General features: G+C 36.1%; 1 protein-coding gene across 4 annotated transcripts in view; it reads left to right on the top strand.

The window, feature by feature from the left end:
• Positions 1 to 9,819: 9,819 nt before the first annotated feature.
• The window catches only part of unk (RING finger protein unk), a 308,416-nt gene continuing 290,730 nt past the window's right edge, over positions 9,820 to 27,505 (top strand). For 3 of the 4 annotated variants that reach the window (XM_090375033.1, XM_090375034.1, XM_090375032.1), the window contains exons 1-2: positions 9,820 to 9,948; positions 10,051 to 10,260. In XM_090375033.1, coding sequence (XP_090231159.1) covers positions 9,881 to 9,948; positions 10,051 to 10,260 — 278 coding nt within the window. In that variant the 5' untranslated portion in view covers positions 9,820 to 9,880. Of the gene's footprint in view, positions 9,949 to 10,050; positions 10,261 to 27,505 lie in introns of those variants that run through there. The other variant, XM_090375035.1, reaches the window with a different exon arrangement.

Raw genomic sequence — 27,505 nt, 5'->3', positions numbered from 1 at the left:
CATTGTCTTATGCAAAGGTATAATCACCTCCTTGTCTCTGCTAACAAAATTCCTAAATATAATTGACAAAACTCCATGACCTGCTCTGGCAGCCCGGCTGCCCTCCTCAGAGAACTTCATATCCGACTGCGCAAGCACCCCTGTGTCTTTTTCGTTTTCCACACCCCTTAGTTTACTACCACACAGTTGGTACGTTTCTCTTCGGTTATTGCTACCCACGTGCAGTACTTTGCAATTGTCAATGTTAAACTTCAGTTGCCACTTCACAACCCATCTACGTAACTTTTCTAGATCCTGTTGCAGTAACATACTGTCTTTACTGTCGTTAACAACCCTGCCAACCTTTGTATCATCTGCAAACTCGGACATTAAACTTGATATACCTTCATCAATATCATTGATAAATATACAAAACAACAATGGGCCAAACACCGAACCCACGGGAACCCCACTAATAACATTTGTCCACAAAGAGCAGTGTCCATTGATTACCACTCGGTCGTCTCCAATTCAACCATCCCTTTAGCAACTTACCCTTAATGTCATACAGCTCCAATTTGTACAATCTTCCATGTGCAACATGGAAGACTGCTCTACAAATTGGAGTACAGCAGTCTTCTGTACAACTTCCATGTATCAAAAGCTTTCTTGAAATCTAAGTATATGATATCAAAATTATTTTTGCATCCAGTTCCTTTGTGACCACATCGTAGTATCCAATCAAATTGGTCAGACAAGACTTCCCCTTAACAAACCCATGCTGTGTCCAAACTATTACTGCAGTCTTGTCTAGGTGAACCCGCATCACTTCTTCAACCAGTGACTCCAATATTTTCGCTGGAACAGAAGTTAAACTAACAGGTCTATAATTATTTGTGTCACCTTTTGAACTCCCTTTGTGAATTGGGGATACATTTGCACAGCTCCAGTCAATGGGGACCTCCCCTGAATCTAAGAAAGCTCTCATAATTATGGCTAAGGGTTTGCTTACTTCCCTCACTGCCTCCTTGAATATAACTGGATAGATTCCATCTGCCCCAGTTGCCTTTTTTATGTTTAACTTCATTTAACTCCCTGTTAGAGTTTAGTAAACTTTTGTCCTTCTTTACTTACAGAATTCCTCATGTGTGAATGTATATGCAAAATTTCATTCAGTTTGTCAGCTGTCTGAGCAGGATCATCAATAGTCGAACCATCTATGTTAAGTGGGCCAATCTGATTCACCCCTTCCTTCTAGAGTTTACATAAGTGAAGAAGTCTTTGTTGTTTTTCTTTGCATCCTTTGCCAAGGATTTCTCATAAGCAGCCTTCACTTGCCTAATTTCCTTTGTGACTTGATTACAGACTAGCTTATATCTGCCGTAGGCTTCTGTGTCATCTGATAATTTATATGCATCCCACGCATTTTTCTTCTCTGCCACGAGCCTCATTAGTTCATCTAACATCCATTTAGGCCTAAATCTTGAACGATATTTCTTAATTTGTATGAAAAGACTAGTAACTTCCAAGATTAATTTCCTGAAGGCCTGCCACTTAGAATTCACTGTTTTTAACATCATCAGTTGGTCCTACTGCATAGAATTCAAAAACTGCCTGAGACCACTGTTTTCACCTTCACGAAAACAAAATCTCTTCCTTTTATCCTTGATGGCAGTTACATCTTTAAATAAACCCACATCAGTAGACTGTGATCACTGTCACCTAGTGGTTCCTTTATCTGCAAATTCCTAATGCATGTGTTATCACTGCTGATAATTAGATGAAAAGTATTACTCCCTCTGTTTGCCCCTCGAACATATTGCTGTAGAAAACAATTCTCCAATAAATCCAACAATTGCTCGTTGTACTCATCAGAGTCATCAGGCTTATAACACGTTCCTACTCTCATTTTCCCTTTCCCAGTGTTTGTGTCACACCAATCTGACTCAACATTGCACTGTCCAACCATGTCAACTGCACTTCGTTAGATTTTACATGTTTCTTAACTAACAAGCAAAAACCCCTCCTCCCTTCCTACCCTGCCTGTCCTTTCTGTACCCATTTTTCTCCCCAAATTCCAATTCTGCACTGCTTATATCTATGTGACACCATGTCTATGATATCACAACAATATCTGCCTTTGATGCCTTGATCAGCACTTCAAATTCATCAAATTTATTTACTATTCTTGTAGCATTGGTGTACATGTAAGTATACATGCACGTGTTCTTACTCTTAGTTACCCTAACACAGCCCGTATATTTATCTATTCCATGATGACTTCCAGCAGCTCTTGAAGTCCCCAGAAACTTTCTCTCTAGGCTGCTGCTCATTACAATAGATGCAGTGCAAGAAATGCTTTCGCCTCTGCCTGCTGCTACTGTTAATCTTTCAGTCTGTGAATCCCCCCCCCCAAGCTAGCAGTTTTCCGATCCACCTAACACAACCTCGATAGCACCAGCAAATATTGTTGCACCCTTTCAATTTAAGCGTAGCCCGTTCCTGTAGAATGATACACCTTATATATATAGGACGAATATACATCAGCACGAATGAGTCATCATATACAGGATGTTTTATTCATCTCAAATCGACTAGCCTTGGTTCAATATAACATGTGATATGCACTGACTTCCAAAATTTAATCAGTGCACCTCCCTTTGTAGCATATCTGCATATATTGTGGGAAATACGAACTGATCACTACAATACAAAAAGCGACATTGATTTCGCATATTATATGCAAATTATGTAGCCCAACTTCATAATAATGCAGTCGATGAAGACAGCCAATTCAGCAGTTGTATTGTGTTAGAAGCAGGCAAGAATACGAACACGAGAACCGAAGATTATAACTAAATAATGCAGATTCACTCAATAAAAGAGTCGTTGTTGTTATTGTAGGGATTTAGGCTCTAGATTGGGTTACCGTTGCTTAGTAATTCTTGTGGAAATAATCAGTTGTTTTCAGGGAGTCTGTTGCAATACAGCAGGTTCAATGCTATTTGATCAGCATTCCATTGTATACGATGAACCATTAGTAGATAAATGCATAACCACGTCATCTGTCTATCCACTCTAATCTTTTATTCTTTGCTTTAAATTTATTCAGACTATCTACTACCTCAACATCGAATGGAAGTTTGCTCGAACACGCAATTTCTCACTGGCTGAATGGAAGCTTTCGCACATCTATCCTGCAACCATCATTTTCACTTTAAATCTATGTTCCATTATGAGCGTTGTCCGAAGAAGAGTAAGGATGCCACAAGAATTTAATTTACTCAGTCCATTTAAATCCTTACACACTTCAATCAAGTCTCCTGGCTAGTGCCTAATTTCCAAGCGCTAATTTGCAGACTTGAGTTTCTTGATGAGAATAACCTTTTAATCCATACTAACCGTGATGCACTTCTCCGAACACCTTTCAACAAAACTGTATCATTCCTAAAATGAGAATTCTGAACCTGTAAGCTGTATTCGAGGTGCTGCTTAACCACTGTTTGTACAGCGAAATAATCACCTCGTCTCTGCTGGGAAAAATCCCCGTATATTACTATCAGAACGTCTATAATATGTGTGCACTGCTCAGAGAACTTCATATCAGATTGCAAATTTCCTCGATGTTTTTTTCATTTTTTAAGTGGAGTACTGTTAAATTAGTATGTTATTCTGGTATTTCTAACCAAATGGTTTAACATTGATAAATGCTAACCAAATGGTTTCACATTTATCAATGTTAAACCTCGATTTTCCCAGCCATCAGCTTAATTTCTCTAAGTCTTGCAATAGCCTGCCTGATTGTCAACCTTTATATTACCAGCAAACGTAGATATCAAACTTGACATGCCTTCATCAATATCGTTAATACATAACGAAAACAATATGGGACCAGTGCTAAACCTTTGAAGACTCCATTAACAAGATTAGTCCAAGAAGAGCAGTGTTTAATAACCACACTCTTTCTTCTGTTACTCAACCAGCCCTTTATCCATAGCAGTAACTTTCCCCGAATGCTGTATTTCTCTAGTTCGTACAATAGTGTCGGCGCTTTACTAAAATTTAAGTATGCATGTGATCTCAAAATTATTTTGTTTCCAGTTTCTTCGTTGCTAAGTCTGATCAATTACCCTGATAAGGCAGGATGGACAGTTTAAAAATCATTACTGTGATTGCTATATAACTGCATTCCTCTCAAGATGATCATGCATCACTTCTTTAGCTGTTAACTGCATTCTTTTCTTTGTAACGGATGTAAAGCTTATAGGTCTGTAACTACCCACTTTCCTGTTTGTACACATCTCCAATCTGTAGAAACCTCTCTGAGAACCCAAGGATGCCCTATAATGGTGGCTAAATGCCCAATTTTCCTATATTTTTTTAAAAATATAATTGAATAGATTCCTTGAACTCCAGGTGCCGTGTTGACTTTTAACTTCAACAATTTCTCTTCCATTTTCCCCCCATTAGTTATCACAAAACAAAAGCCTCCGTAGCCGAGTGGGTAGGAGCGGGAGTGCAGTAGCACACGCTCTTTGAGTAGACCGGGGTTCAAGCCCCTGACTGCTGAATACGGTCGATCTACCAACCACGCACTGGACCAGCGTGGCAGATTATGGTCCATTTCCCTCAGCATGAATTGTTGAGGAGGCTTCCATCCTGCAGTGGGTTGATAATGGCTGCACTTTACTTTTATCACTTATAAACTTCTTTACAGTGATTAGATCCTTATTTACTTTGCCAGCAAACTGAACAGGATCATCAACAGACGTCAATGACATTGATGTTTAGTGGACCAAAGCAGTTCATCCCTTTCCTTCTAGTTTCAAAGAAAGAATTCTTTGCTACTTTTCATGCATCCTTAGTCAAAGACTTCTCATTATCTGCATTACCTTTGCCCCTTTAGTTACTGATTGCAAAGTAGTTCGCACTTACTAGGCTTCTTTGTCCCCTGATAGTATTTTATAATGAATTCACATATTGTAATTTATTGTCTACAGCTGGTCTCGTCACTTCATTTAGATCAAAACCTTGAATATTATCTCTTAGTTGGTCCAAAAATCTTAGCCGCTTTTATATTTATTCTCTGAATGCATCCAATTTAGAATTTGTACTTGGTAATATCATCAGCCAGTCCTACAAAAGTGAATTTAAAAACTGTCTAAGACCATTGTAGTCAACAACAACAACCCTGCCAACCCTGCAGTCAACAACAACCCTGCCAACCTTTGTATCATCTGCAAACTTCGACATTAAGCCTGATATACCTTCATCAATATCATTGATAAATATACAAAACAACAGTGGACCTAACACCGAACACTGTGGGACTCCACTAATAACATTAGTCCACGAAGAGCAGCACCCATTGATTACCACTCTCTGTCTACTCCCACTTAACCATCCTTTTAGCCATTGTAGCAACTTACCACTTAATACCATTCTGCTCCAATTTGTGCAATAGTCTTTCATGCGCAACAGTGTCAAAAGCTTTCCTGAAATCCAAATATATGATATCGAAATTATTTTTTGCATCCAGTTCCTTTGTAACCACATCATAATATCCTATCAAATTTGTCAGACAAGACTTTCCCTTAACAAATCCATGCTGTGTCTGAATTATTGCTGCAGTCTTGTCTAGATGATCCTGCAATGCATCTTTAACCAGTGACTCCACTATTTTACCCGGAACAGAAATTAAACTAACTGGTCGGTAATTACTCGTGTCACCCTTTGATCCCCCTTTGTGAATTGGGGATACATTTGCACATCTCCAGTCCGTGGGAACCTCCCCTGAGTCCAAGGATGCTCTCATAATTATGGCTAAGAGTTTGCTTAGTTGCTTTGCCGCCTCCTTTAATATAACTGGATAGATCCCATCCACCCCAGGTGCTTTTCTTATGTTTAACTTCAACAATTTCTCCTCCACTTTGCTTTCAGTTATTACTGTTTATTGTTTACTGTTTATTTTGGTTTTTTGGAGCATTAGCAACTAAGGCCATATTGCTCCGGGATATGTGGTGGTCTTTCTTTGACCTTTCCGCATCTTCCGTATTTGGTGGTGACGGGCGCGAACCCCGGTCTAATCAAGAAGCGTGTGCTACGCACTGCTGCTCCTTCCCACCTGGCTACGGAGGCGCCCTACCACTTATTACAAAATCATTAAGTATCCTGCTACAATTTGATAACCTTCTGCCATTTTCAAACCTTAATAATTCCTCATGTGTGAATGTAGATGCAAAATACTCATTCAGTTTGTTTGCTATCTGAGCAGGATCATCAACACTCGAACCATCGATGTAAAGTGGACCAATCAGATTCATCCCCTTCCTTTTTGTGTTTATATAAGTAAAGAAATCCTTGCTGTTTTTCTTAGCATCTTTTGCCAAGGATTTCTCGTAATCTGCCTTCGCCTGCCTGACCTCCTTTGTGACCTGATTACAGACTAGCTTATATCTGCCATAGGCTTGTGAAAGTGGCTGAAGTAGTTAGGCTTAGGCTAAGGTTGCATGGTGGTTTTCTCCCGGAAACTCGGTTTTTCGTGCGATAGTAATTGTATGTATGTGATGGTATTGATGTACCTTACCACGAGCATTTTACTTCTTAACGAAGAGCACCAATTATAATCGAAGCAAAAATGCTTCATATACGTGGCCACGTGTTTTATGCTTCATCCTTAAAATTTATGTTTGACTCATTGCTTTGTTATTGGAGCGAGGTCATGGCGCATTATAGCCTTAGTTGCTAATGCGCCAATAAAATATCTGCCATAGGCTTGTGAAAGTGGCTGAAGTAGTTAGGCTTAGGCTAAGGTTGCATGGTGGTTTTCTCCCGGAAACTCGGTTTTTCGTGCGATAGTAATTGTATGTATGTGATGGTATTGATGTACCTTACCACGAGCATTTTACTTCTTAACGAAGAGCACCAATTATAATCGAAGCAAAAATGCTTCATATACGTGGCCACGTGTTTTATGCTTCATCCTTAAAATTTATGTTTGACTCATTGCTTTGTTATTGGAGCGAGGTCATGGCGCATTATAGCCTTAGTTGCTAATGCGCCAATAAAATCCAAACCAAAACTGGAGCGAGGAATGTTCAAAAATCGGAGATCATTCTAAGAGCATCAATTACTTTCGCTTAGAGCCGGTCCTACTAGCATGTAAAATGTACAATGACGAACTACCATATTTCCATATCACTAAAGTTGATGGTTCGATTGGTTTGTCACGATTATTAATGAGTACGCGGAATTTGTAATTTCGCCGCTGGAAATTAATCATTATTTGACTTATTTTTAATAACAATAAACCATATAACGTCATTACAGATAATCTGAGTCATGTGCAATGTTTAGCAAGAAATTCAATTAAAGATTAAATTATTTTAATTTTGAATACATTAATGCGTAATGGAAATCAGATTATTTAATTTATATTTCTAGTTTTATAGGATAAGTTAATACTTTAGTATTAACAAATTTAGCATACCAGATTAAAAATAAATAAAACTTAATTTCTACTTTCGTATACATGAACTAATGGTAAAAGTTATAAATGGATATCACCTGTATGAGATTATTTGTTTATCCAGCACATAATATCAATGTACGAGTGTTACAAATGAGCACAGAAAGCACAGTATTCGCATTTAAAAAAATCTATATTTGTTGCGTAATTTACTTTCACTAACATAGCATTAGAATTGCATGACGGGAAAGTTGTGCAATCTGTTGTCGAACATTCCTATATACAAGGCCGTCCAAGAGTTGGATTACGCTGGTTGCAACCCATCCGGGTCCCGAAAAGATTGGGCCCGCAGAGGGGACATACCCCCCATTAACCATGCATATTAACTGGCAGATTAACTGTATGGATATAAGTGTTTATAGGTCTATCTAAAGACATTAAAAAATCTGGTCGTCATAGCTCCCCCCCCCATTTCCATGATACCTGGATACAGTACTGTGAACCCATCTGTTTCTTAAATGGTAAACAAAGCTATAACATAACAAAAGGGAGGAGCCCCAAAATCAACTATGCATCCGCCCCACACTATTACACAGTCCTGCCTATATAAAACATTTGCCTCATTTTATTAATCAAAAATAATGTATTTATTAAATAATTTAATCATTGGCTGGCAGATTAAAAAAATTTATTCATTTATTAGTCAAAATAATTTAAACTATTTAAGCATCGCATCTAATCTAGACACATAATTGTGTAAACTATACTGTGGAATAATTTTTAAAACTAGAAAATATCAAACAATTTTTTAAATCAGGGATTTAATTAAATCCAAATTTTAAAACGAAAATTCAGTTTTAACGAAAGGTGTCTCTTTCACCCAACTCAAACGATACCCTTATGTATATATAAACAAACATACTGGTATCTCCAAAACCTGTATTTATTTCTTGCTTATTTGAATTGTGCGCTCTTAAGGGGGTTACGAGGTACAACTGACAATTTAAGTAAGGACGACTGACCGTCGGGTGTATATTTTAAATTGTAAGAAACACTGTGTTTGTATTTTGTGTTACACGTCCACCACTGGACCTGTGCACTGTACTGAAAATTAGGGCAAATGGCGTAACGTTTCCATTGAGGATAAGTGCCAAAATCCAAAATCTGATTTTTAAAATTTTCACGAAACGTGTCCATAGACCACACAGTGTTCGCATTTAAAAAAAATCTATATTTGTTACGTAATTTACTTTTACTAACACAACATTTGAATTGCATGATGGGAAACTTGCGTAATTTACTAACATAGAATTCGAATTGCATGACGGGAAACTTGCGTAATTTACTAACATAGAATTCGAATTGCATGACGGGAAACTTGCGTAATTTACTAACATAGAATTCGAAATGCATGACGGGAAAGTTGTGCAATCTGTTGTCAAACATTCCTATATACAAGGCCGTGCAAGAGTGGGAATACGCTGGTTGCGACCCACCCGGGTCCCGACAAAGATGGGGGACCCATATGTTTCTTAAATGGTATAAGATAGCTATAACAAAAGAAAAGGGTGGGAGCCGCCAAATCAACCATACATCCCGGGTCCCCCCCCCTTCTTCGAAACCATTACACAGTCTTGCTTAATTTAAGACTTTTGCGTAATTTTATTAGTCAAAAATAATTTATTTTAATTTATTAAATAATGTAATAACTGTGCTCGGATACGTGGTCAATAGATTAATTTATTTATTTTAAGCATCGTATCTAATCTAAACATAATTTTGCAAACTATGCTGTGGTATATGCATTGTAATTAAATTTTTATGCCAGATTACGTTTAATTTTTAAAACTACAAAATATTTTAAATCAGGGCTTAATTAAATTCAAATTTTAAAACGAAAATTCAGTTTTAACGAAAGGTGTCTCTTTTACCCAACTCAAACGATACCCGTATGTATATATAAACATACGGGTAACTCGAAAACAACGCTGCCTGTATTTATTTCTTGCTTATTTGAATTGTGCGCTCTCGAGGGGGTTACGAGGTATAACTGACAATTTAAGTACGGACGACTGACCGTCGGTGTATATTTTAAATCGTAAAAAACGCTGCGTTTGTATTTTGTATTTACACGTCCACAACTGAACTTGTGCACTGTGCTGAAAATTAGGACAAATGGCGTAACGTTTCGGAGCGATAACTGCCAAAATTTTATTTTTAAAGCGATATCAATAAAATTTCACAAATCGTGCCCGTCTGTCCGCCCGTCAAAACGAAGCTACGGCTAACGGCCAAACGAGAAAGTACGTGTACCGGTTGTTTTGATAAAAATGACAGCTACGTAGTCACGTGACATTTTCATCCAATAAAAATCAAATTTAATGTGAGCTAACCTGCGCAAATGAGCTGCGCGCGCTCGAGTCAAGTTCCAAAATGCCGTCTACTTCGGAGGCGAAATCTGTCTCATCAACGACGCAGACAGAAAAGCCAATCCACTACACGTAAGTGTATGATTCAGCTTGTGACGTGAGGGGCTGGTTGGGGGTAAATATCCCTATTTGAATGACGTGATTTTTCTTAACGTTTTTGCGTTTTCTTTTTAGGTATCTGAAGGAATTTCGTGTGGAACAGTGCCCACTATTTCTGCAACATAAATGTACTCAGCATAAACCATTCACGTGTTTCTACTGGCATTTTATGAATCAACGAAGGAGAAGACCCGTTAAAAGGCGTGACGGAACATTTAATTATAATCCTGATGTGTACTGCACCAAGTACGATGAAACAACAGGTATCTGCCCGGATGGGGATGAGTAAGTACTGTTTGTTCATTCTGTCACTAGCCACTGACAAGTGTGAAAGTCGTGTTCGCTGCGGCCATGTTCATTTCCCGCGTTCGTGCGGGAGGGTAGTCGAGCATGTTTTCATTTACTAAATCCTATATAAACCACTTATTCAAAGCTATTTATTCTAACTTAGCATTTACAGAGCATTGTGAATACTCTGAGGTTTACTGTGAGGGTACTATCATCGTACATATGTGTCATTTAAACGCTCTAATGTAATTGAAAAGTTCAACATGTGGAGTATACGGACGCTTGTAAACAAAATACGCCATATTAGTGTGTCCCGCCATATTGGCGCGCGCAAGTGACGTTCGTAGTAAAGAAACCTATGGCATTAGCGTCCGATGAGCCGCATGACAGGAACGGTGTTGATTGCAAAACAGCTGACTACTGAAAAACGCGAAATTTTCATATTTCCTAGTTTTTCATGATTTTTGATATATAAGAATCATGAAAGCATTATTTAGAATGATTTCGAGTAGTAGTGCTTTCCAGTAGTGTGTTTTCCGAATTGTATTTAAGAGTGGTTTCGCTAAATATGGTAGTTCTCATGGTAGCTGAAACATTGTATCTTATTTCAACTGGGAAATTTGAAGTTAGCACTAACGTCAAGTGATAGCTTTTACGTGAAACCATAGGAGCAGAAATTGGAAGATGTCGATTTAAAATGAAAATTTCGGGATGTCTTGAACATTTTTAAAAAAATTGAAAGGAGCAACGACCCCTATTTGTGTTATTACTGATTCAAGATACATTATTGCTAATTAATGTGAATTATAATTTTTTTTTTAGTTATAAATAGCGCTACAGTGAATAATTCGACGCTGAAATATTTTATTAGCATTTTAAATCTTACTTAAATATTTATTAACATGAATTTGAATTAATAACAAAATGATAAAATACCATTTTATAATTGATTTATTAACTATGAAAATTCACTGCCACTTAAGCAGTATTTTTGAATTCCTGGGCAGCAGTTTGTTCTGGGCGTTTAAATTGGTTATTAGTATTAGTAATGGCCATATGGTGCAAGGCCTATGCTGCACCAGCCAAAAGGAGAAAGAATAAAAGATTAAATGAAATAAATAATAAACGAAAAGGAAATAGACAACCCATGTGTTTCTCTAATGTTAGATGGTCTCCTCATCCTTAGCAACCACATACATTCTCTGCATTAATGTTTGTATTTTTCTTATTCTTTTAATATGCCGAGTTTTTAACTGTACAATAGAATCCTGGTTAGCTGAAACAATTGGGACTGAGATTATTTGAAGATAATTTTGGATAACCAATTTTAAATTCATTCTATGTACACTAAAGTAAAGCAGGAAAAGGGGTTGGGAAGGGGGAGTGAGAGAATTACAGTAAACAAAATTTATAAAATAAAAGATGTTCCTGCTGCCAGGTTCTGTACTGCTTTTTTTATTTTTTTTTCCATATGCACCAAATTGGTTTACTTGCAGTTCGCCGCATCTGTTAATGATCTGAATGGCATTAGGTTTGCAGATAAAATTCATCATAACTGTCCCTCTGTATTTCAATTTGTCTGATTCTGACTAGTATTTAATGGTGAACCAGTGATAACCTGGATTGTTATGAAAAAAACCTATAACCAAGGCACAGTTCATGCTTCGTTTCTGGTTTTATGCATTGCTCAAAAAAGTAAAATGCCCCAACAGTTTATCGAACTGTACAGAAAACTTGTTTATAAAAAGTTAAATTTGGGGACTATACAAATAAAAAATTAACGAACAAGGCATGTAAAAACAAGTTTGTTAATTTGTTCAGTACAATACATTTTAGGCATGTTCAATTTTTTTTTCTTTCTAAGATCAATAGAAGTGAAAAGTAAACTTAGTTATCTCCTTTTTTGTTAATTACCAAGATTATAACTGTATTATAGAACACTTAATAAAACTATAGTTTTGCATTCTCTAAATTTAGCAATTCAGTTTAATTACAAAACTGTATAATGTTTATTACTCTTCTCCCCTATACTTCTTAATTTTAAGTCTCTTTTTCTCTCTATACAGGGTGAGTAGGAGGAATAGTAAATATTTTGGGAGCTTATAGTATCAATTATTCTGAGTAAAAAAGTTCATATAGACATATGTCCAATTCTTGATTGATACAGAAATACAGCTGTTTGAAACTGGCATGCACAAAGCCATTGAGAGGTATTAAAGAACAATAAATGACTTATTATTTGTATTTATTGACTTTTTGAATGATACAAAACATAAATAATTGACAAATTTTTTACAGTTCATAATAAATGTTTGAAAATCCCACTGCCAGCCTCAATGCACTTTGCAACTCTTGTGGTAATATGACATGTCCTGAGGTCATCGTGGCATTCCTTTATGAGGGCAGCAGTATCCAAAATCCAAGCAAGCAATTCATCTCTTGTATTCACCTTTTCTTTGTATACTGCGCTTTTCATCCATTCCCACAAACAAAAATCTAACGGAATGAGTCTTGGAGACTATGGTGGCCAATGAACGGAACCACCGCGGCCGATCCATCATTCAGGGAAAGTTCGATTTAGATATTGTATCATCAGATGGGTATAATGTGCAGGAGCTCCATCATGCTGAAAGTATATACCAATCCTTGTAGCCAAGAGAACATCCTTCAATAGTAGTGGAAGTTCGTTTTGCAGAAATTCTAGGTAAGTGGGCTCTGTAAGACAATTTTGTAACACAACAGGCCCAGTCAACTGATTGTCGATGATACCACACATTTACAGAGAAGCAATGTTGAAAATTTTGTTTCTACAGCGGCATGTGGATTTTCTTCTGACCACTTATGAGAGTTACAGGTGTTGATACCGTCATAGGTGAAAGTAGCTTCATTGCTGAACAGTATTAATGGAATTAATCAGCGATTAGCATTTACCCACTGATAAAATTCCAATCGCTGGGCGTCGTATCCTAGTTGAAGGTGTTGCACCCACTGTATGTGAAATGGATAAAAGCTGAACTCATACAATGTTTGCCATAATCTTGTCTGTGGAATGCTGATACACGTAGAAATTCTTAGAGTACTAATAGTAGGACTACATTCTACCGACTGAAGAATGTGTTCTATTTCATCCACACTTTGTTCGTTTGCACATTCAGAAGAAATTTGAGCACTGGGAACTGTACCATTCTCATGCAGTTTGGTGTAAACGCTCTTGAATTCGGTATTCTGCAGTTAAGAAACTATTGATGGTATTCTCTAAAAGCAGCAGTAGCACTTCCACCACAAAAACCGTAGACAAACACCATATTGGCATATTCAGCATGTGTTAAGATGTGCGGCATTCTTAACAACACTTCTAATGCCAAACAGCATCAGATTATAACTGCTTCTTGGTCACATCTGATTCAAGGAGCTGTGTGCACCAGTTTCAGACCACTGTATCACCATATCCATTGAGAATTGATCACTTGTTTATGTGAACTTTTTTACTCAGAATAATCGATACTATAACCTCCCAAAATATTTACTATTCCTCCTGAATCATCCTGTATATGTGTATCTATTCACAAGCAGTACCACTTTCACAAGGGTTGCATAACAATACAAGTGAAGCATACATGGACTGTCTGATAATAGCAGGAGCCAAGGTATCTGTTGATATCTTGGCTCCTGCTATTATTAGTAACCTGCCTGAAGTACATATAAAATTTTGTAATCTTTGTACATCTTCAGTGATGAGCCTATGGTGGGAAACACAACTACTTAATTCCAAACAAGAAATGGAAAGTGAGGAAATCAAATAATAGATGTTCTGTTTACTAAGTAGAAATGAAATAGTTTGGATCACTGTCCTCCAAAAACTGTACCATGTGGTACTATTCTGCAAAACATAAGCAACACTTGCACAGTAAGCTTGTGAAATAACCTTCCTAATAATTTACTTGCATTTACTTATATTATTTAGAGGAATTAAATATATTGCATGTCATATAATAATGATGATATTTCCCCACACATTAAAACCTTTATTATAAATATTTAAATTTTACCTGTAAATTGTTAATAAGAAAAAAAAAATCACAACAGGTTAGAGCACTACTGATATTTAAGGAGAATACTAAACACTGTAAAATTTTAAAGTAAGTGCCACATGATTTTTCCTGTTAAAAAAAGAATTAAGATAATGCAGTGGTTTTAATTCTTTAAAACAGATGAAAGCACAAGATAATCATTGTAAATAGATTCAACTGTTTGTATGTATTCATTGAAATGTGATTGTCCTCTAAAGCTACTTAGCTATTAGGTATACTTCTCTAAAATCCAGAAAATTTTTTAATGTAGCTCTTTTAAATCCCCAAGGGTTCTGCATTTTAAAGAGTTTACTGTATGTTTTTTATTTTATGTAATACTTGTTTCATCACAGATGAATATATATTTTTTCAAATATTAGGAACATGTCTGTATATTTTTCATGTAATTAGTATTTGATATGTGAAGTTTCTATATACAGTTGTGCCCCCATATCTGCTGATTCAGTTTCCCATGGAAAAAAAACGAAAAAACTTAACGTACTACTCATGTGTCCAATACGGTGCTTCCCTTTATTTTTTACGATGTCGATTTTAAATCGAATAGCTTCCCTTTTATTTTTTACAATGTCGTGTATGGTTTGGTCACCATTATAATGGTTCTTTAGAGATTTAATGGATGCACCATTTTCAAACTTTTGAATAATTCCAAGTTTTTGTTTAATTTGAAAGCACAACTCTTGGGTTTGCCCATCATTTTTGCAATTTCTAAACAAAAAAAAAAAAAAAAAAGTCCTACATCTCTGACATAAATAACAAAACAAAATTTATCCTTTTGCAGTGCGATGGAACACAACAATCGACGCGACGCACTAAATCAAACTAAACATTTGGTCTCTTTTTTTTTATTTGTTTTGAGCAGTAGGTGTGAAGACAGTGGGGGTTGTAAGATAATAGGTACATTAATTTCCCAATGATGACTTATAATGCCATTTCTTGTCACTTATTTACCACTTGCAAAATATCTGTTTATACCTGTTCTACTTATTACTAGAATTTTATGATTTCTGGTTGGTTTTTTTTTTTTTTTAATTTGGAGCCATGAAGTGTCCCAGTTAATCCAATCCCGATAAATCGAGACTCTACTTTATTATTACCGTATTTAATATTGGTAATGTTTTACTGTGTGTTTAATTTATCAATTAAACTTTATTATACGTATGTATGTACAAGAAAATCACATTTCAGCCATCCACGGTAGGTCTTGGAACGTATTCCCTGCAGTTGCAGGGGGACTTACTGTACTGTAAAACCTGGATAAGAAATTCCTGCATAAGATGTTTCCCACTGTACTAGGTTTGCATTTCTTAATTCCCCATTTCAACTTTATATATTGTAATGAATTTTCCCAGATAAAAAGCTTTCCTGCATAAAAAGTATGTGATAAAGAATACGCAGTGTATTATTATAATGGCATTTTTTCACTTAATAATTTTTTTTAAATACAGAAATTCTTTATTTTTATATTAAAAAAATATAAAACAATATAAACATTTTGGTGATCAAACAAGTTAGTGCATAGCATCATATTATTTCGTAGTAAACCACCGAAATAGGTGAAATGGCATTGTTTTTTACATCTCATATTGTGAATGCCTTCACAACAAGTTGCCCTAATATTGCACTACCTCCAATAAGCAAAGCTTTGCCACTGGAGAAGAGGAATGTTACTTATTCTCAGTGGATACCACCACCACCCCTGGGTGGTGGTATCCACTGGTGAAGTGTTGCCTATTTGAGAATCCACTGTCGAAGGTAGTTCAATATCAGGGCAGCTCATTGTGAAGGCACTCACAATATGAGATATAACAAAAATGATGCCATTTCACCTACTTCGGTGATTTACTATGAACTAAAATGATCCCATGCACTAACTTGTTCAATTTTGAATTTTCCGTAGTCAAGAGGCTTTCAGCACAAAACCTTTTTAGTATAAACATTTTGATATAATGGAAGTGACATATTGCAGTTGTTTTCATCGATATCCATAATTGGATACGTCAATCAACCACGTTAAGCATTATGTTCCGATGGTTGTGAACGATTCTGAATTACTGAGTGGATTGTTGCTTTGTCTCATTGTAATTGTGAACTTTTAAGGTATGTTGAACCTCTAAAGGAGCTCTTTCTTCCAACTTGGTAATGAGTTTAATGAACAGAATGTTAAGCAGTTAGAAATACTCAGTTTAAAAATGTTTCCCATAGGCAGAGTAAAATATTTATAAATTCTGAAATAGCATTTAAAATTATCTTTAACTTATGTATGTGTATATTTTTATTTGTTTAGTTAATATTTCATACCCTTGGGCCATTTTCCCTCGTAAGAAGTTTTCCCTCGTAAGAAGTTCTAAACCTCCACTCCCTTTGAAAACTTCTTATCTGAGTTCTACTGTACTTAAGGTTTCAGGAACATATTTACTTTATATATCAAGGTATTACTGTATATAACAAACCAGTGGCATATCCAGGTATCATCGTAAGGGGGAGTATGCCAGCTTGGCTTTTGAGTTTTTTTTAGAACGCATCTTGCATTCTTTTTCTTTAATTTAAACTTTTTGGTTAAGGAGGGGCATATTCCTCCATTGCCCACCCCGTAACAAACAACTACATAGTCAGATAGGGTGGGCCAGTAAATCAAAATATCCTATAATGGGAACTTTCCAGATACTGACTAGAACTTGTGGGTTGGTCACTAACATAGTAGCAAGACTTTTATTGGATGACTTCTACACCAGCATGTTAGAGAGGTAACAAGAGAAAGCAGTACTCTTGATCTGATTATCAGCAACAACCCATCTGTATTAAGAATCTTCAGATAAAGGAACCACTAGGTGGAAGTGGTCACAGTGTATTGATGTAGGATCTGCCTAAAGATATAACTACTGTCCGTGGTAAAGAGGGGATTTTGCTTTCATAAAGGTGACTACATTGGTCTCAGACAGTTTTTAAAATCTATTCAGTATGACAAACTGATGATGTTACCAGCTACAAATTCTAAATGGGATGCATTGAGGGAAATAATTAAAAGCTACTAGGCTTTTTATAGCAGGAGACTCTATTCAAGCCTTAGACCTAAATAGATATCAGGTGAACCGCTGAAATTAATGGTAGAGAAGGAAAATGCATATAAATTACAGAGGATACAGAAACCTATAGTCTGCAATTGAGGGTGTAGGCAAGCTATGGCAGATTACAAGAAGGCTCTGGAAAAGAAAAGAAGCAAACACAAAGGAGTGAATCACATTAGCACTACATTTGAATGGTATAATTGTGTATGATCCTATTCAGGTTGCTGACAAACTGAATAGATATTTTGCCTCAACATTCATGTGAAGAAATTTTAAGTATGCAGTGCCAGAAGTATATCAGATTCTAACGGGGAATTTAAACAATTTTTGATAACTGGGAGGAAAGTAGAGGAGAAATTGTTAAAGCTAAAAGTAAATAAGATACTTGGGGTAAACAGGAGCTCTCCAATATTAACCAGGCAATAGTGGCAGTTAACATGACAGGTGACCCTCAAATAACATTTTTGCTTTTAACTTTTAAGCAGTTTAATCGGTGATTTGAAATTTTAAGTACCTCTCAGGTTACTTGCCATGGTCTTTGAAACTATTTGGCTTTTTGTTTGAACAATAGTGTGATACTGGAAACATGCACGTGCTGTTTTTTTTTTAAAGTTTTGGTTTGCCTGTTTTTCTTCTTTCACTAGTTCAATAAACATCTACAGGTTTACCGTAGTTGTTTTTGAAAGATTTATTATTTTCACAGAATAATGATGATTATAAAAAAAAAAAAACTATATTCTCTCCAAATGGTCACTGTATGGAAAGCAATATGTAGTTTCAAATTTCACAAACTAAAGTACACCAAATTTGAAATAAACCTGAAGATGGAAGTAACTATTAGTGTCATATATATGAAATGTTTTAACATTTACTAGGGGGCTTTTTTCCCTGCTTGCCCATCCCCACGCATGCTTTTCTACGTAAAGTGTAGAGGCATACGGAGTAAGTCAAATCTTTTCTACGTAAAAGACACACTTGTCAAAACGCACTGGTCGATATCTAATTAGAAAATGACCTATGTAATTATTTACATGTACGTTTGTAGTGCACAGCATTCTCAAGGTCAAATAAATATCACAGTAAATCTCCAGAACGGTGTACACCCTCCAACATGGCAGCAAGCAGAACAGTGGAAAAGCAGTGATTTGACAAGTTGACTCATGTTTCGACAAACGAACAGGAACAAAGCAGTGATTGGCAGATGCCACTGCTTTCTCTGCCCACTGTCCTCCTAGGTTGATATGCCTAGGGTGTTTTTCCCCACATTTGCTGCTGTTTTTAATCGGGAACTCGTTTTCCCATTTTAAAATAACAGAATGGAGGGATAAACACCCTACCTAAGCTAAGCCTCTCCTCCTCGATGACAAAACAATCAGAAAGGGAGGTGCTTTCACCTGTCAATTATCACCATCTTCCTCACTTTCATCGAAGTACCTGTCGGTGTATACTATACTGGACTTCAGCCAATATCACTAGGTAATTATTTATCTGCGTTTACATAGGTTACTTAGGAAAGGGCCTTCTGCTTCGGGTTCCATAATACATGAGGAATATTGTTGCGTCCGAAAGAGCAGGACTTAAAATATTTAACTGAAATATTTACAAATACTAAACTACAGTATTTACAAATATAGAATATTCATTAATATACAAAAAGCATTGCAATGGAACATTAGACAGCGAATCACATGCACAAGGTTGGTGAACATTTATGTGGAGGCAGTTGTCGATAATTAATTGCATTTGTAGTGATGTAATTGCCTTGCCCTCTTCTCCCATTGGCTCAAATCAATATCACTAGGAGGAAAACTATTTTAATGTATGGATATACTGGGTGTCTCAAAAATACACGACATAACTTCAGGAATGAGTTCCTCGTATGTAGACAATAAAAAATATTTTATATGAACATAGTTCCGGAAATGCTTAGTTTCCGAGTTTTGAAGATCTGTCTATGACACTTAACTGTTCACATCACCTTATAGTAATTGTTCAAAATGTCCACCTTCTGCCTGAATACAGACCTCACATCGACGTCTCATGGGCTCGCGAAGACGATGCCAAATTCCTGGCATGTTTCGTATCTTCTCACAACCTGCCACAATTCGATTGCGGAGAGTTTCCACATCAGCTACCGGAGTCGAATACACTAATGACTTTAAATGGCCCCACAAGAAGAAATTTAGTGGGTTTAAATCAGTGAGCTTGGAGGCCAGGCAGTTGGTCCACCCCTCTACTTCAGGAGTCGTAGATCTTGGTCGTCCTCTGTCGGCAGCACGAGGTGTAAAGGTACCATGTTCACAAAGGCGGCGATGGATACCTTCAAACGTTTTCCTGTCTGGACATCTTCCTTCTGGGAACCTTTTGTGGTACAAATGACAAGCATTGCCGTCCACCAAACCATACATAAAGTGCATATCCGCTTGCTCCTGATTTGAGTACATGGTCGGAATGGAAAACTACCAGATTCTGTCAGTACCTTGTGATGAATGAAACCACCTGCGGGAGATAAGACATTCTGGTTAATAACTCGGGAACCAAGCATTTCCGGAACTATGTTGATATAAAATATTTTTATTATCTACATATGAGGAACTCATTCCTGAAGTTTTGCCACGTATTTTTGAGACACCCTGTATATAATAAGCAGAAACATATAAACATGTTTGAAATTTTGCACACTTAACTGCCTTTAAATTTGAAAATGGAAGAGAAATAAGAGGCTGATGTTCTATTTTGTCTAAAACATTTTTGCAAGTTTCAGCAGAATTAATATATTTTTTCTTTTTCTTTTTTTTTTTTTTTTTTCAAAGATTTAAAGTACATAGTATGTTTTTTGAATTTAAAAGTACCTATAATATTGCCATGAACCCCCCTTTTTTTTTTTTTTTTTTTTTAGTGTGCGAAGATTCATGGCATTCTTAACAAACTCATTGTTTTAGGTGATTAAAATCTGTAGTAATATTAAATACACAAATGAAATTAATGTATACTAATATCCTTGTCATATTAAATTTCGCATAAACAGGATGTTAACCATGGCCTTATGATCAAATGTCCATTGAATTATCACGATCTGCAATCAGTCCTCCATGACAACATAGTTTCATCACTTTTTCACTTGTTTGGAAAGGTCTAGGTTTGATTCCTGATGATGACTGGAGGAATTTCTAAAGTCTTTTTTAATCAAGTCTGTAGTCAGCCAATCTCAAGCAGAAGGAGTAAACATACACACACAGAGACCATATCGCAGCGGCGCCTCCGTAGCCAGGTGGGCAGGAGCAGCAGTGCGTAGCACACACTTCTTGAATAGACTTAGGTTCAAGCCCATGACCACCAAATACAGAGGATGTGGAAAGGTCAGGGAATTGCCACTGCATATCCCCAGAGCAATATGGCCTTAGTTGCTAATGCTCCTAAAAAAAACTAAATAAAACCATATCGCACCATTGCATATTAAATCACTGATGCACGTGAGACTCAACCATCATGATAAATAGGATGGCAAGTTAGGTATTGGGATTAGTTATATTAATACTTTATCTCAGATTCAACAGTCTTGAGGTGACTTATAAATATGTACAACTAGTCATACCACTGGCTATTACGTTGATGTCTTGCAGTGGCAGAAACACTTCCCACTTTGATGTGGCCATGCCATTTAACTGTTTATTACCTTTTCAGTTTTACTTATTGTATTATCTCGGAATCATTAAGGACTCATTATTATATATAAATACGAATTTCAATTCTATATCCATTCAGCTGGCAGTTTGATGTATACATTTGATTTAAATGGCAGGCTAATCGTTAAGTACTTTCATTGCCATTGTTTATTCTTTGTTAATATAAGGTTTGTCACAGACAGGTGACACACTTTGTTAGCAAACAATTTTTTTATTGAAAAAATGCAGAACAAACTTGGTAATATATATCTATTTTACACATTTAATACCTTTATTTTTAAAATATTGATTGCATTAAACATGCCCCTTCCATTATTATACACTGTCAAACACACTAAGTGAAATTTGTCATAACTTTGTGGAGCATTTCTTCATTTAACCCAACAATTTCTTCATAAGCATGACTCTTGATCTCCTTGGTAATTTGTGGCTTAGTTGCATCCACGTAGTATCCCCATTACAAAGACCATCTGCAAAGTGAGAAACGATTCTGCCTGGAAAGATTTCATGTGAAAGATTCATACACTTTGCAGTATAAGATATTACTCCAAATTGATACTGTATCTCATCTATGTTAATTTCTTCAAATTGATTGGAACTTCCAAATCATATCGTATAATGTTCTTGAAACTACTTGTCAGTCATTTTAAAAACTGAAGGCCCAATAATATTAAAACTGAAATCAGTACACCATACCATTGCCTTGGTGGTAATTCACAAATTCGACAGAGTTTATAGCTGGCCTAATAGTCATATTTGTTTGTTGACATCATTCAAGTGAAAATGTGTTTCATCATTCATAAACTGTTTCTTTTCAAGTTTGGGGGTTTTGTCTGCTGGGTGCATTTTACTCCATAAAATGCACACAGAAATTTAGTTAATTCATTTTGTTCTTAATGTGGAGGAAACAAACACACAAGTTGTTAATTTTACTTATGTATATCAATTAGTTTAATGAAATTTAAAGGCAATTTCCTCAAACTAAATAATTAAAACATACATTAATCAGTATTTCATAACCCCTTTGGGTCTGTTTTCATGACATATAATAACAGAGGTCTGGGTGGGTTTAGAAGTAATTAGGATGCCTGGTTATTTTTGTTGCTTGCACTGAACTCCTGAAGAGTGATCATTTAAGTACAAAACTTTTATTTATGAAGGATATGCCTTACAGTAGCTTCCAACAAATATAAGGGTACAAGACCAAATGGATTGTCACTGATGCTGTTTAATGGACTGAAACTGATTCTGCATTTTCAGTTATATTTACAGTACCTCCTAATTATGATCTGCGACAGCACTGATGGTTTTAAAATACTACTCACAACTTGATTGTATTTGGTGGAAGTGTTACAAATACAGATGTCACTGAAAATTACACTGCATTGTAATATGCATGAAATATGTTGAGCACCCCATAATGAACTGATTTCCCTAGTCTCTTGTGAAGTTTCACCAAAAGCAGGCACTCCTTTTGTGCATGCTCAGGATAGGAACATTAACAAAATATGTCAATTTTTGTGGACCTATAGGATTTTATTATCCATAAGGCTAGCAGTTTCTTTATGCCAGTTAATGCTTTCACTGGCTCCTACAATCAGTCCTTTCCCACTAAATGCAAAAAGGATCATGCCCCATCTAACTGGGGAAAGTAGACTTTTATGACCTTTATTCTCACTTTTGTTGAGTTAGTTGGTTTTGGGCAAGGGTCATTAGATAAATCTCCTTTTTCACCAGCAAAATGGTTCTTAAAGTGAAGTATTAGTAATGGCCGCATGGTGCAAGAAAGCCTGGCTTATGCTGCACCAGCCAAAAAAAAAAAAAAAAACCGAACAAAACAATGATAAAAACAAAAAAAAAAAAACTAAATAATAATAATTAATAAATAAAAAGGAAATTAAATCTATCATCCTATGTGCTTCCCTTACCCGAAAGTACTATCCAGATGACCTTAGAATTTCCCCAAACTGTCGGCCTCTACCACCCACGAAGGCAACTTATTCCAGTAATTTATAACTCGCTGGCTAAAATAAAACTTCCTGCAGTCCAATCTAAACATTCCCCCCCCCCCCCGTAACTTGAATTTATGTCCCCTAGTTCTAGCATCATTTATAATCTTAAATTTTGTCCTCATTCATTTTACTGATGCCTCTCAGAGCCTTAAACACCTCAATCAAATCTCCTCTGAGGTGTCTAGTTTCCAAACTCTGCAACCCACATATTCGAAGTCTTTCTTCATAAGGATGCCCTTTTGCCGATCTCACCAGGCGAGTTACCCTTCTTTGCACCCTTTCAAGAAGCTCGATGTCTTTCTTTAGGTGCGGTCTCCATACTTGAACACAGTATTCCAAGTGTGGTCTAACATAAGCCTTATATAATGGGATTATCATGTCCCTATCTCTACTTGCAAAAGTTCGATAGATCATCGATAGGACACCATGGGCCTTCCTTGCAACCTGTTTACAATGCTCAGAGAATTTCATGTCTGACCGTATCGTAACACCCAAGTCCCTTTCCTCCAGTACTGGGTTTAGTTGAACTCCACCAAGTGAATAAGTTATTTTGGGATTACTGTTTCCCAGGTGTAATACCTTACACTTTGTTGGATTAAAGCACAGCTGCCATTTTTCTGACCATTCCTGAAGTCTATCTAGGTCTCTCAGAAGAAGCTCAGCTTGACAGTGATCATTAACTACTCTACCAATTTTAACATCATCTGCAAATTTAGACATCACGCCCTCTATCCCTTCATCAATGTCGTTTATGAAAATTAAAAACAACAGTGGTCCTAATACTGATCCTTGGGGAACCCCACTTCTTACATCAACCCAATCTGAGGAATAGCCATTTATCACAACCCTCTGCCTCCTTCCCTGAAACCATCCTTCTATCCATCTAAGGATTTTCCCAGTGATTCCAACCTGTTCCAGCTTATAAAGCAACCGCTCATGTGGGACTGAGTCAAAAGCTTTGCTGAAATCTAAATAAACAATGACGAAATTATTCCCTAAATCCAGCTCGTGAGTGACCCTTTCAAAATAGTGAATCAGATTTGTTAAACATGATTTTCCCTTTACAAAACCATGCTGAGTATCCTTGAGAATTTCAATTCGATCCAAATGATCCTGAATTCCACCCTTGATCATTGCCTCCACGATTTTCCCTACTACTGAAGTCAGACTGACAGGTCGATAATTTCGAACTTCACTTTTAGAGCCACCCTTATGTATGGGAGATACATTTGCACTTTTCCAATCCAAGGGGAATCTCCCCAGAGTCTAGTGATGCTTGCATAATTAGCCTCAATGGTTCAATGCACTCGCTTGCTGCCTCTCTTAAGATTATAGGGTATATTCCATCAACTCCAGGAGCCTTACTGGTCTGTAGGCTCGAAAGTCTTTTCATTAAATAATCTTGCGAAATTTCAATATCATTAATTACATATTTTTTAACTTTGCTCCCACAATTTCCCATTGCCACAAAAGGCTTTTCATTTGTAAATATCGATGCAAAATAACTGAGTTCATCTGCAACAGCAGCTGGTGTATTTATTACTATCCCCTTTTCCTTACGTAAAGGTCCGATCTGGTTTGTCCTGCTCTTCTTGGCATTTATATATGTGAAGAATTCTTTATTCCCCCCCTCTTTGCTCTGTTTGCTAGTGATTTCTCATAAACTGCCTTTGCCTGTCGAACCTTTTCTGTGGCTCTATTACACATCACCTTGTAGCTGTTATAGGCTTCAGTACTTTAGTGACGGATGAAACATCACGTACTGCAACAGTGAATGTTTAGTGTCAAAATTATTACTACTCCAGTGATATTGTCGAATTATCAAAACATGGCTAACTAATGGTAAGTATATTATCCATCCCTTATAACTCCAAGTAATGCAGTTTGTTATAGGCTCTTGTAATATTGGTATAAAAACACTACAGATAGGCGCCTCCATAGCCAGGTGGGAAGGAGCAGCAGTGCTTAGCACACGCTTCTTGATTAGACCGGGGTTCGAGCCCATCGCCACCAAATACGGAGGATGCGGAAAGGTCAGGGAATAACCACCGCATATTCCTGGAGCAATATGGCCTTAGTTGCCAATGCTTCTAAAAACCAAATAACAACAACACTACAGATAGTATACTAATTACTTGTAATTTTAATATTATGGGCACCCCTGACAGTCTACACATCAATGTGTTAAGTAGGTAACTGAATCTAATATATAATCAGTTGTAATTATCATTTTATGCCAATTTTTAGTTCCTTTGCATTAAAAATATGTAAATTGACAACTTTCATAGCATTTGTAACTGCCTTTTTTTTTTTTTTTTTTTTGTTGTTGGCACATTGGCTTCTGTGGCCATAATTCACCTCCCAAGGTTTTTGCACTACTCTGATCCAGGCCAGAGGTGTGATTTGAACCCGTGACCTTTGGGTTGCCAGGCAGGCACTTTACCCACCCGGCTAGCCCGGTCAGTTGTAACTGCCTCATGTTGACCATTGTTACCAGGGTTTGAGGAATCCATTCACCCGGTTACTATTGGCCACTAAGAAATCTGACCTTGCAGCTAGTATTTGACAGGTCAGTCTAGCAACTGAGAGGTTAAACAAAGTTTTTTTTTTTTTTTGTTTTATGATCACTAGTTTGTATCTTGTCAAGGATTGTCACGATTTTCAGCAAAGTAGAATAAGATTCTTAAAACAGACACTAAACTATAGCATTTATCCATTTTTATGCTTGTTTATGGAAAAAAATAAATATGCAAACACTACCCATTCATGAAAACATATATTGTTCATCTTATGTAGCTTTTTTTCATATACATGACAGTGGCGGGTCTTAATTTAGCATATAACTCAGTAATTTATCTCTTGTGGTTTTTGATTTGTTTTGCTTTGTTCACTGATAATAATTTTAAAATAAAATTTACATTTACAAAATATAGAAGTTAATCATTTAAAGAAATTTTAAATTCATTTAATTTTCATAGTTTAAGTATCTGTGGACTGAATATCATAATGTGAATTTGACTGACAGTAGCTGTTTAGTGGAGTCAGCATTAAACCATGCTAACAAGTGAGGTATTGTCACATGACATGAGGAGGTTGGTTTTCTACGTAATAGTTGTTCCAGAAAATTTTTTTTTTTTTTTTTTTCAGCATGCTGTTTTTCTCCCCTGGTGACTAAGTGTTTGTAGGTAGAACCTATTTCTTGAACAAATTTGTCAGGGTCTGGCCAGTAGAAGTCATTGGTACTATTCTGATTTATGTATGGTAAAATTGATCAACTAACGATTTTAAACAGCTTTCAAATTGTTTAAAATGTCATTTTGATTAAAATAAAAAGAGGAAGGTTAGAATCTCACAAAACTGTAATATTTAAAAAAAAAAAAAAAAAAAATTCGTACACACACACACATGTCTAAATACTCTACTGATATCAGACAAACTGTACAGTTGGATGCCCAATGATTTTTGAGGATTACATGTGGACTTGGAAGCACATGCATATAAATATCAAGAATATGCTTAACATGATCCTGCTTGATTTCTTTTTTTGTGTGCATGATAACTAACAAATTGCAGGAATTTTAATACAAAAGTTAAAGAAAATGCTTTTGTTGAAAAGTATTGGGAGTTTCAGGTGGGTGGCCTGAGCATAGCAAGAGTACAACATTGCTGAAATTATGCGATCTCAAAGACCAATGTACATACTTCTGGGTTAAAATGTAGTCTTACTAAAATAATATTTTGTGAGTTAGATTCCAATGCATTGTTGTATTGTCGGATCTAATTGTTGTGCATTCATTTTGCGGATGTTGCTTTTGACCTCTTGTATAACTGCATAAAATAGGTTTTATACAAATTTATAAGAAATGTAGTTTGTATATTAATCTAGTATGTGCTACGTGAGAGCTGCAGAAAATTTTAGAGTACATTGAATGAAGTAATAGGACTTAACAAATTGTCAGCACCTTTACTGCCATAACATGAATGGAAGTTAATTCAGTGAAATAAGCATCCAAAGCATTTTTTTATGCATTTTAGGCTGCTTAACCAATATTTTTACACCTGTGATTTTCTGTTCCTCATATATGCACTCAGTACTGGAATAAAAAGTTACTTTATTTATAAATTAGCAAGAAGTATTTCAAAATTAACTTTTTTATGTTGCCTTTATCTTGAGTGTTTTATGAATACAACAGTTGGACAGATAACTTGAGTAGTCGAGACCCAATAATTTTCATAAAATTGGACGAATGCTAATAATTTATTGTAATTTTTCCTTGTAGAGGATCTGCGATCTCATTATGGATTTAAAATAAACTTTGTGGATTTTTTGAAAAGGGTAGTATACACTATTTTTGGAACTTTTAAAGGAATATTAAATTTTAAGAATA

This window comes from Mastigoproctus giganteus, chromosome 6, assembly GCF_048544385.1.
Source record: "Mastigoproctus giganteus isolate SK-2022 chromosome 6, ASM4854438v1, whole genome shotgun sequence".
NCBI lineage: Eukaryota > Metazoa > Arthropoda > Arachnida > Uropygi > Thelyphonidae > Mastigoproctus > Mastigoproctus giganteus.
Note: the sequence above shows the minus strand (reverse complement) of the source record. Positions and strands in the feature narration are given on the sequence as shown.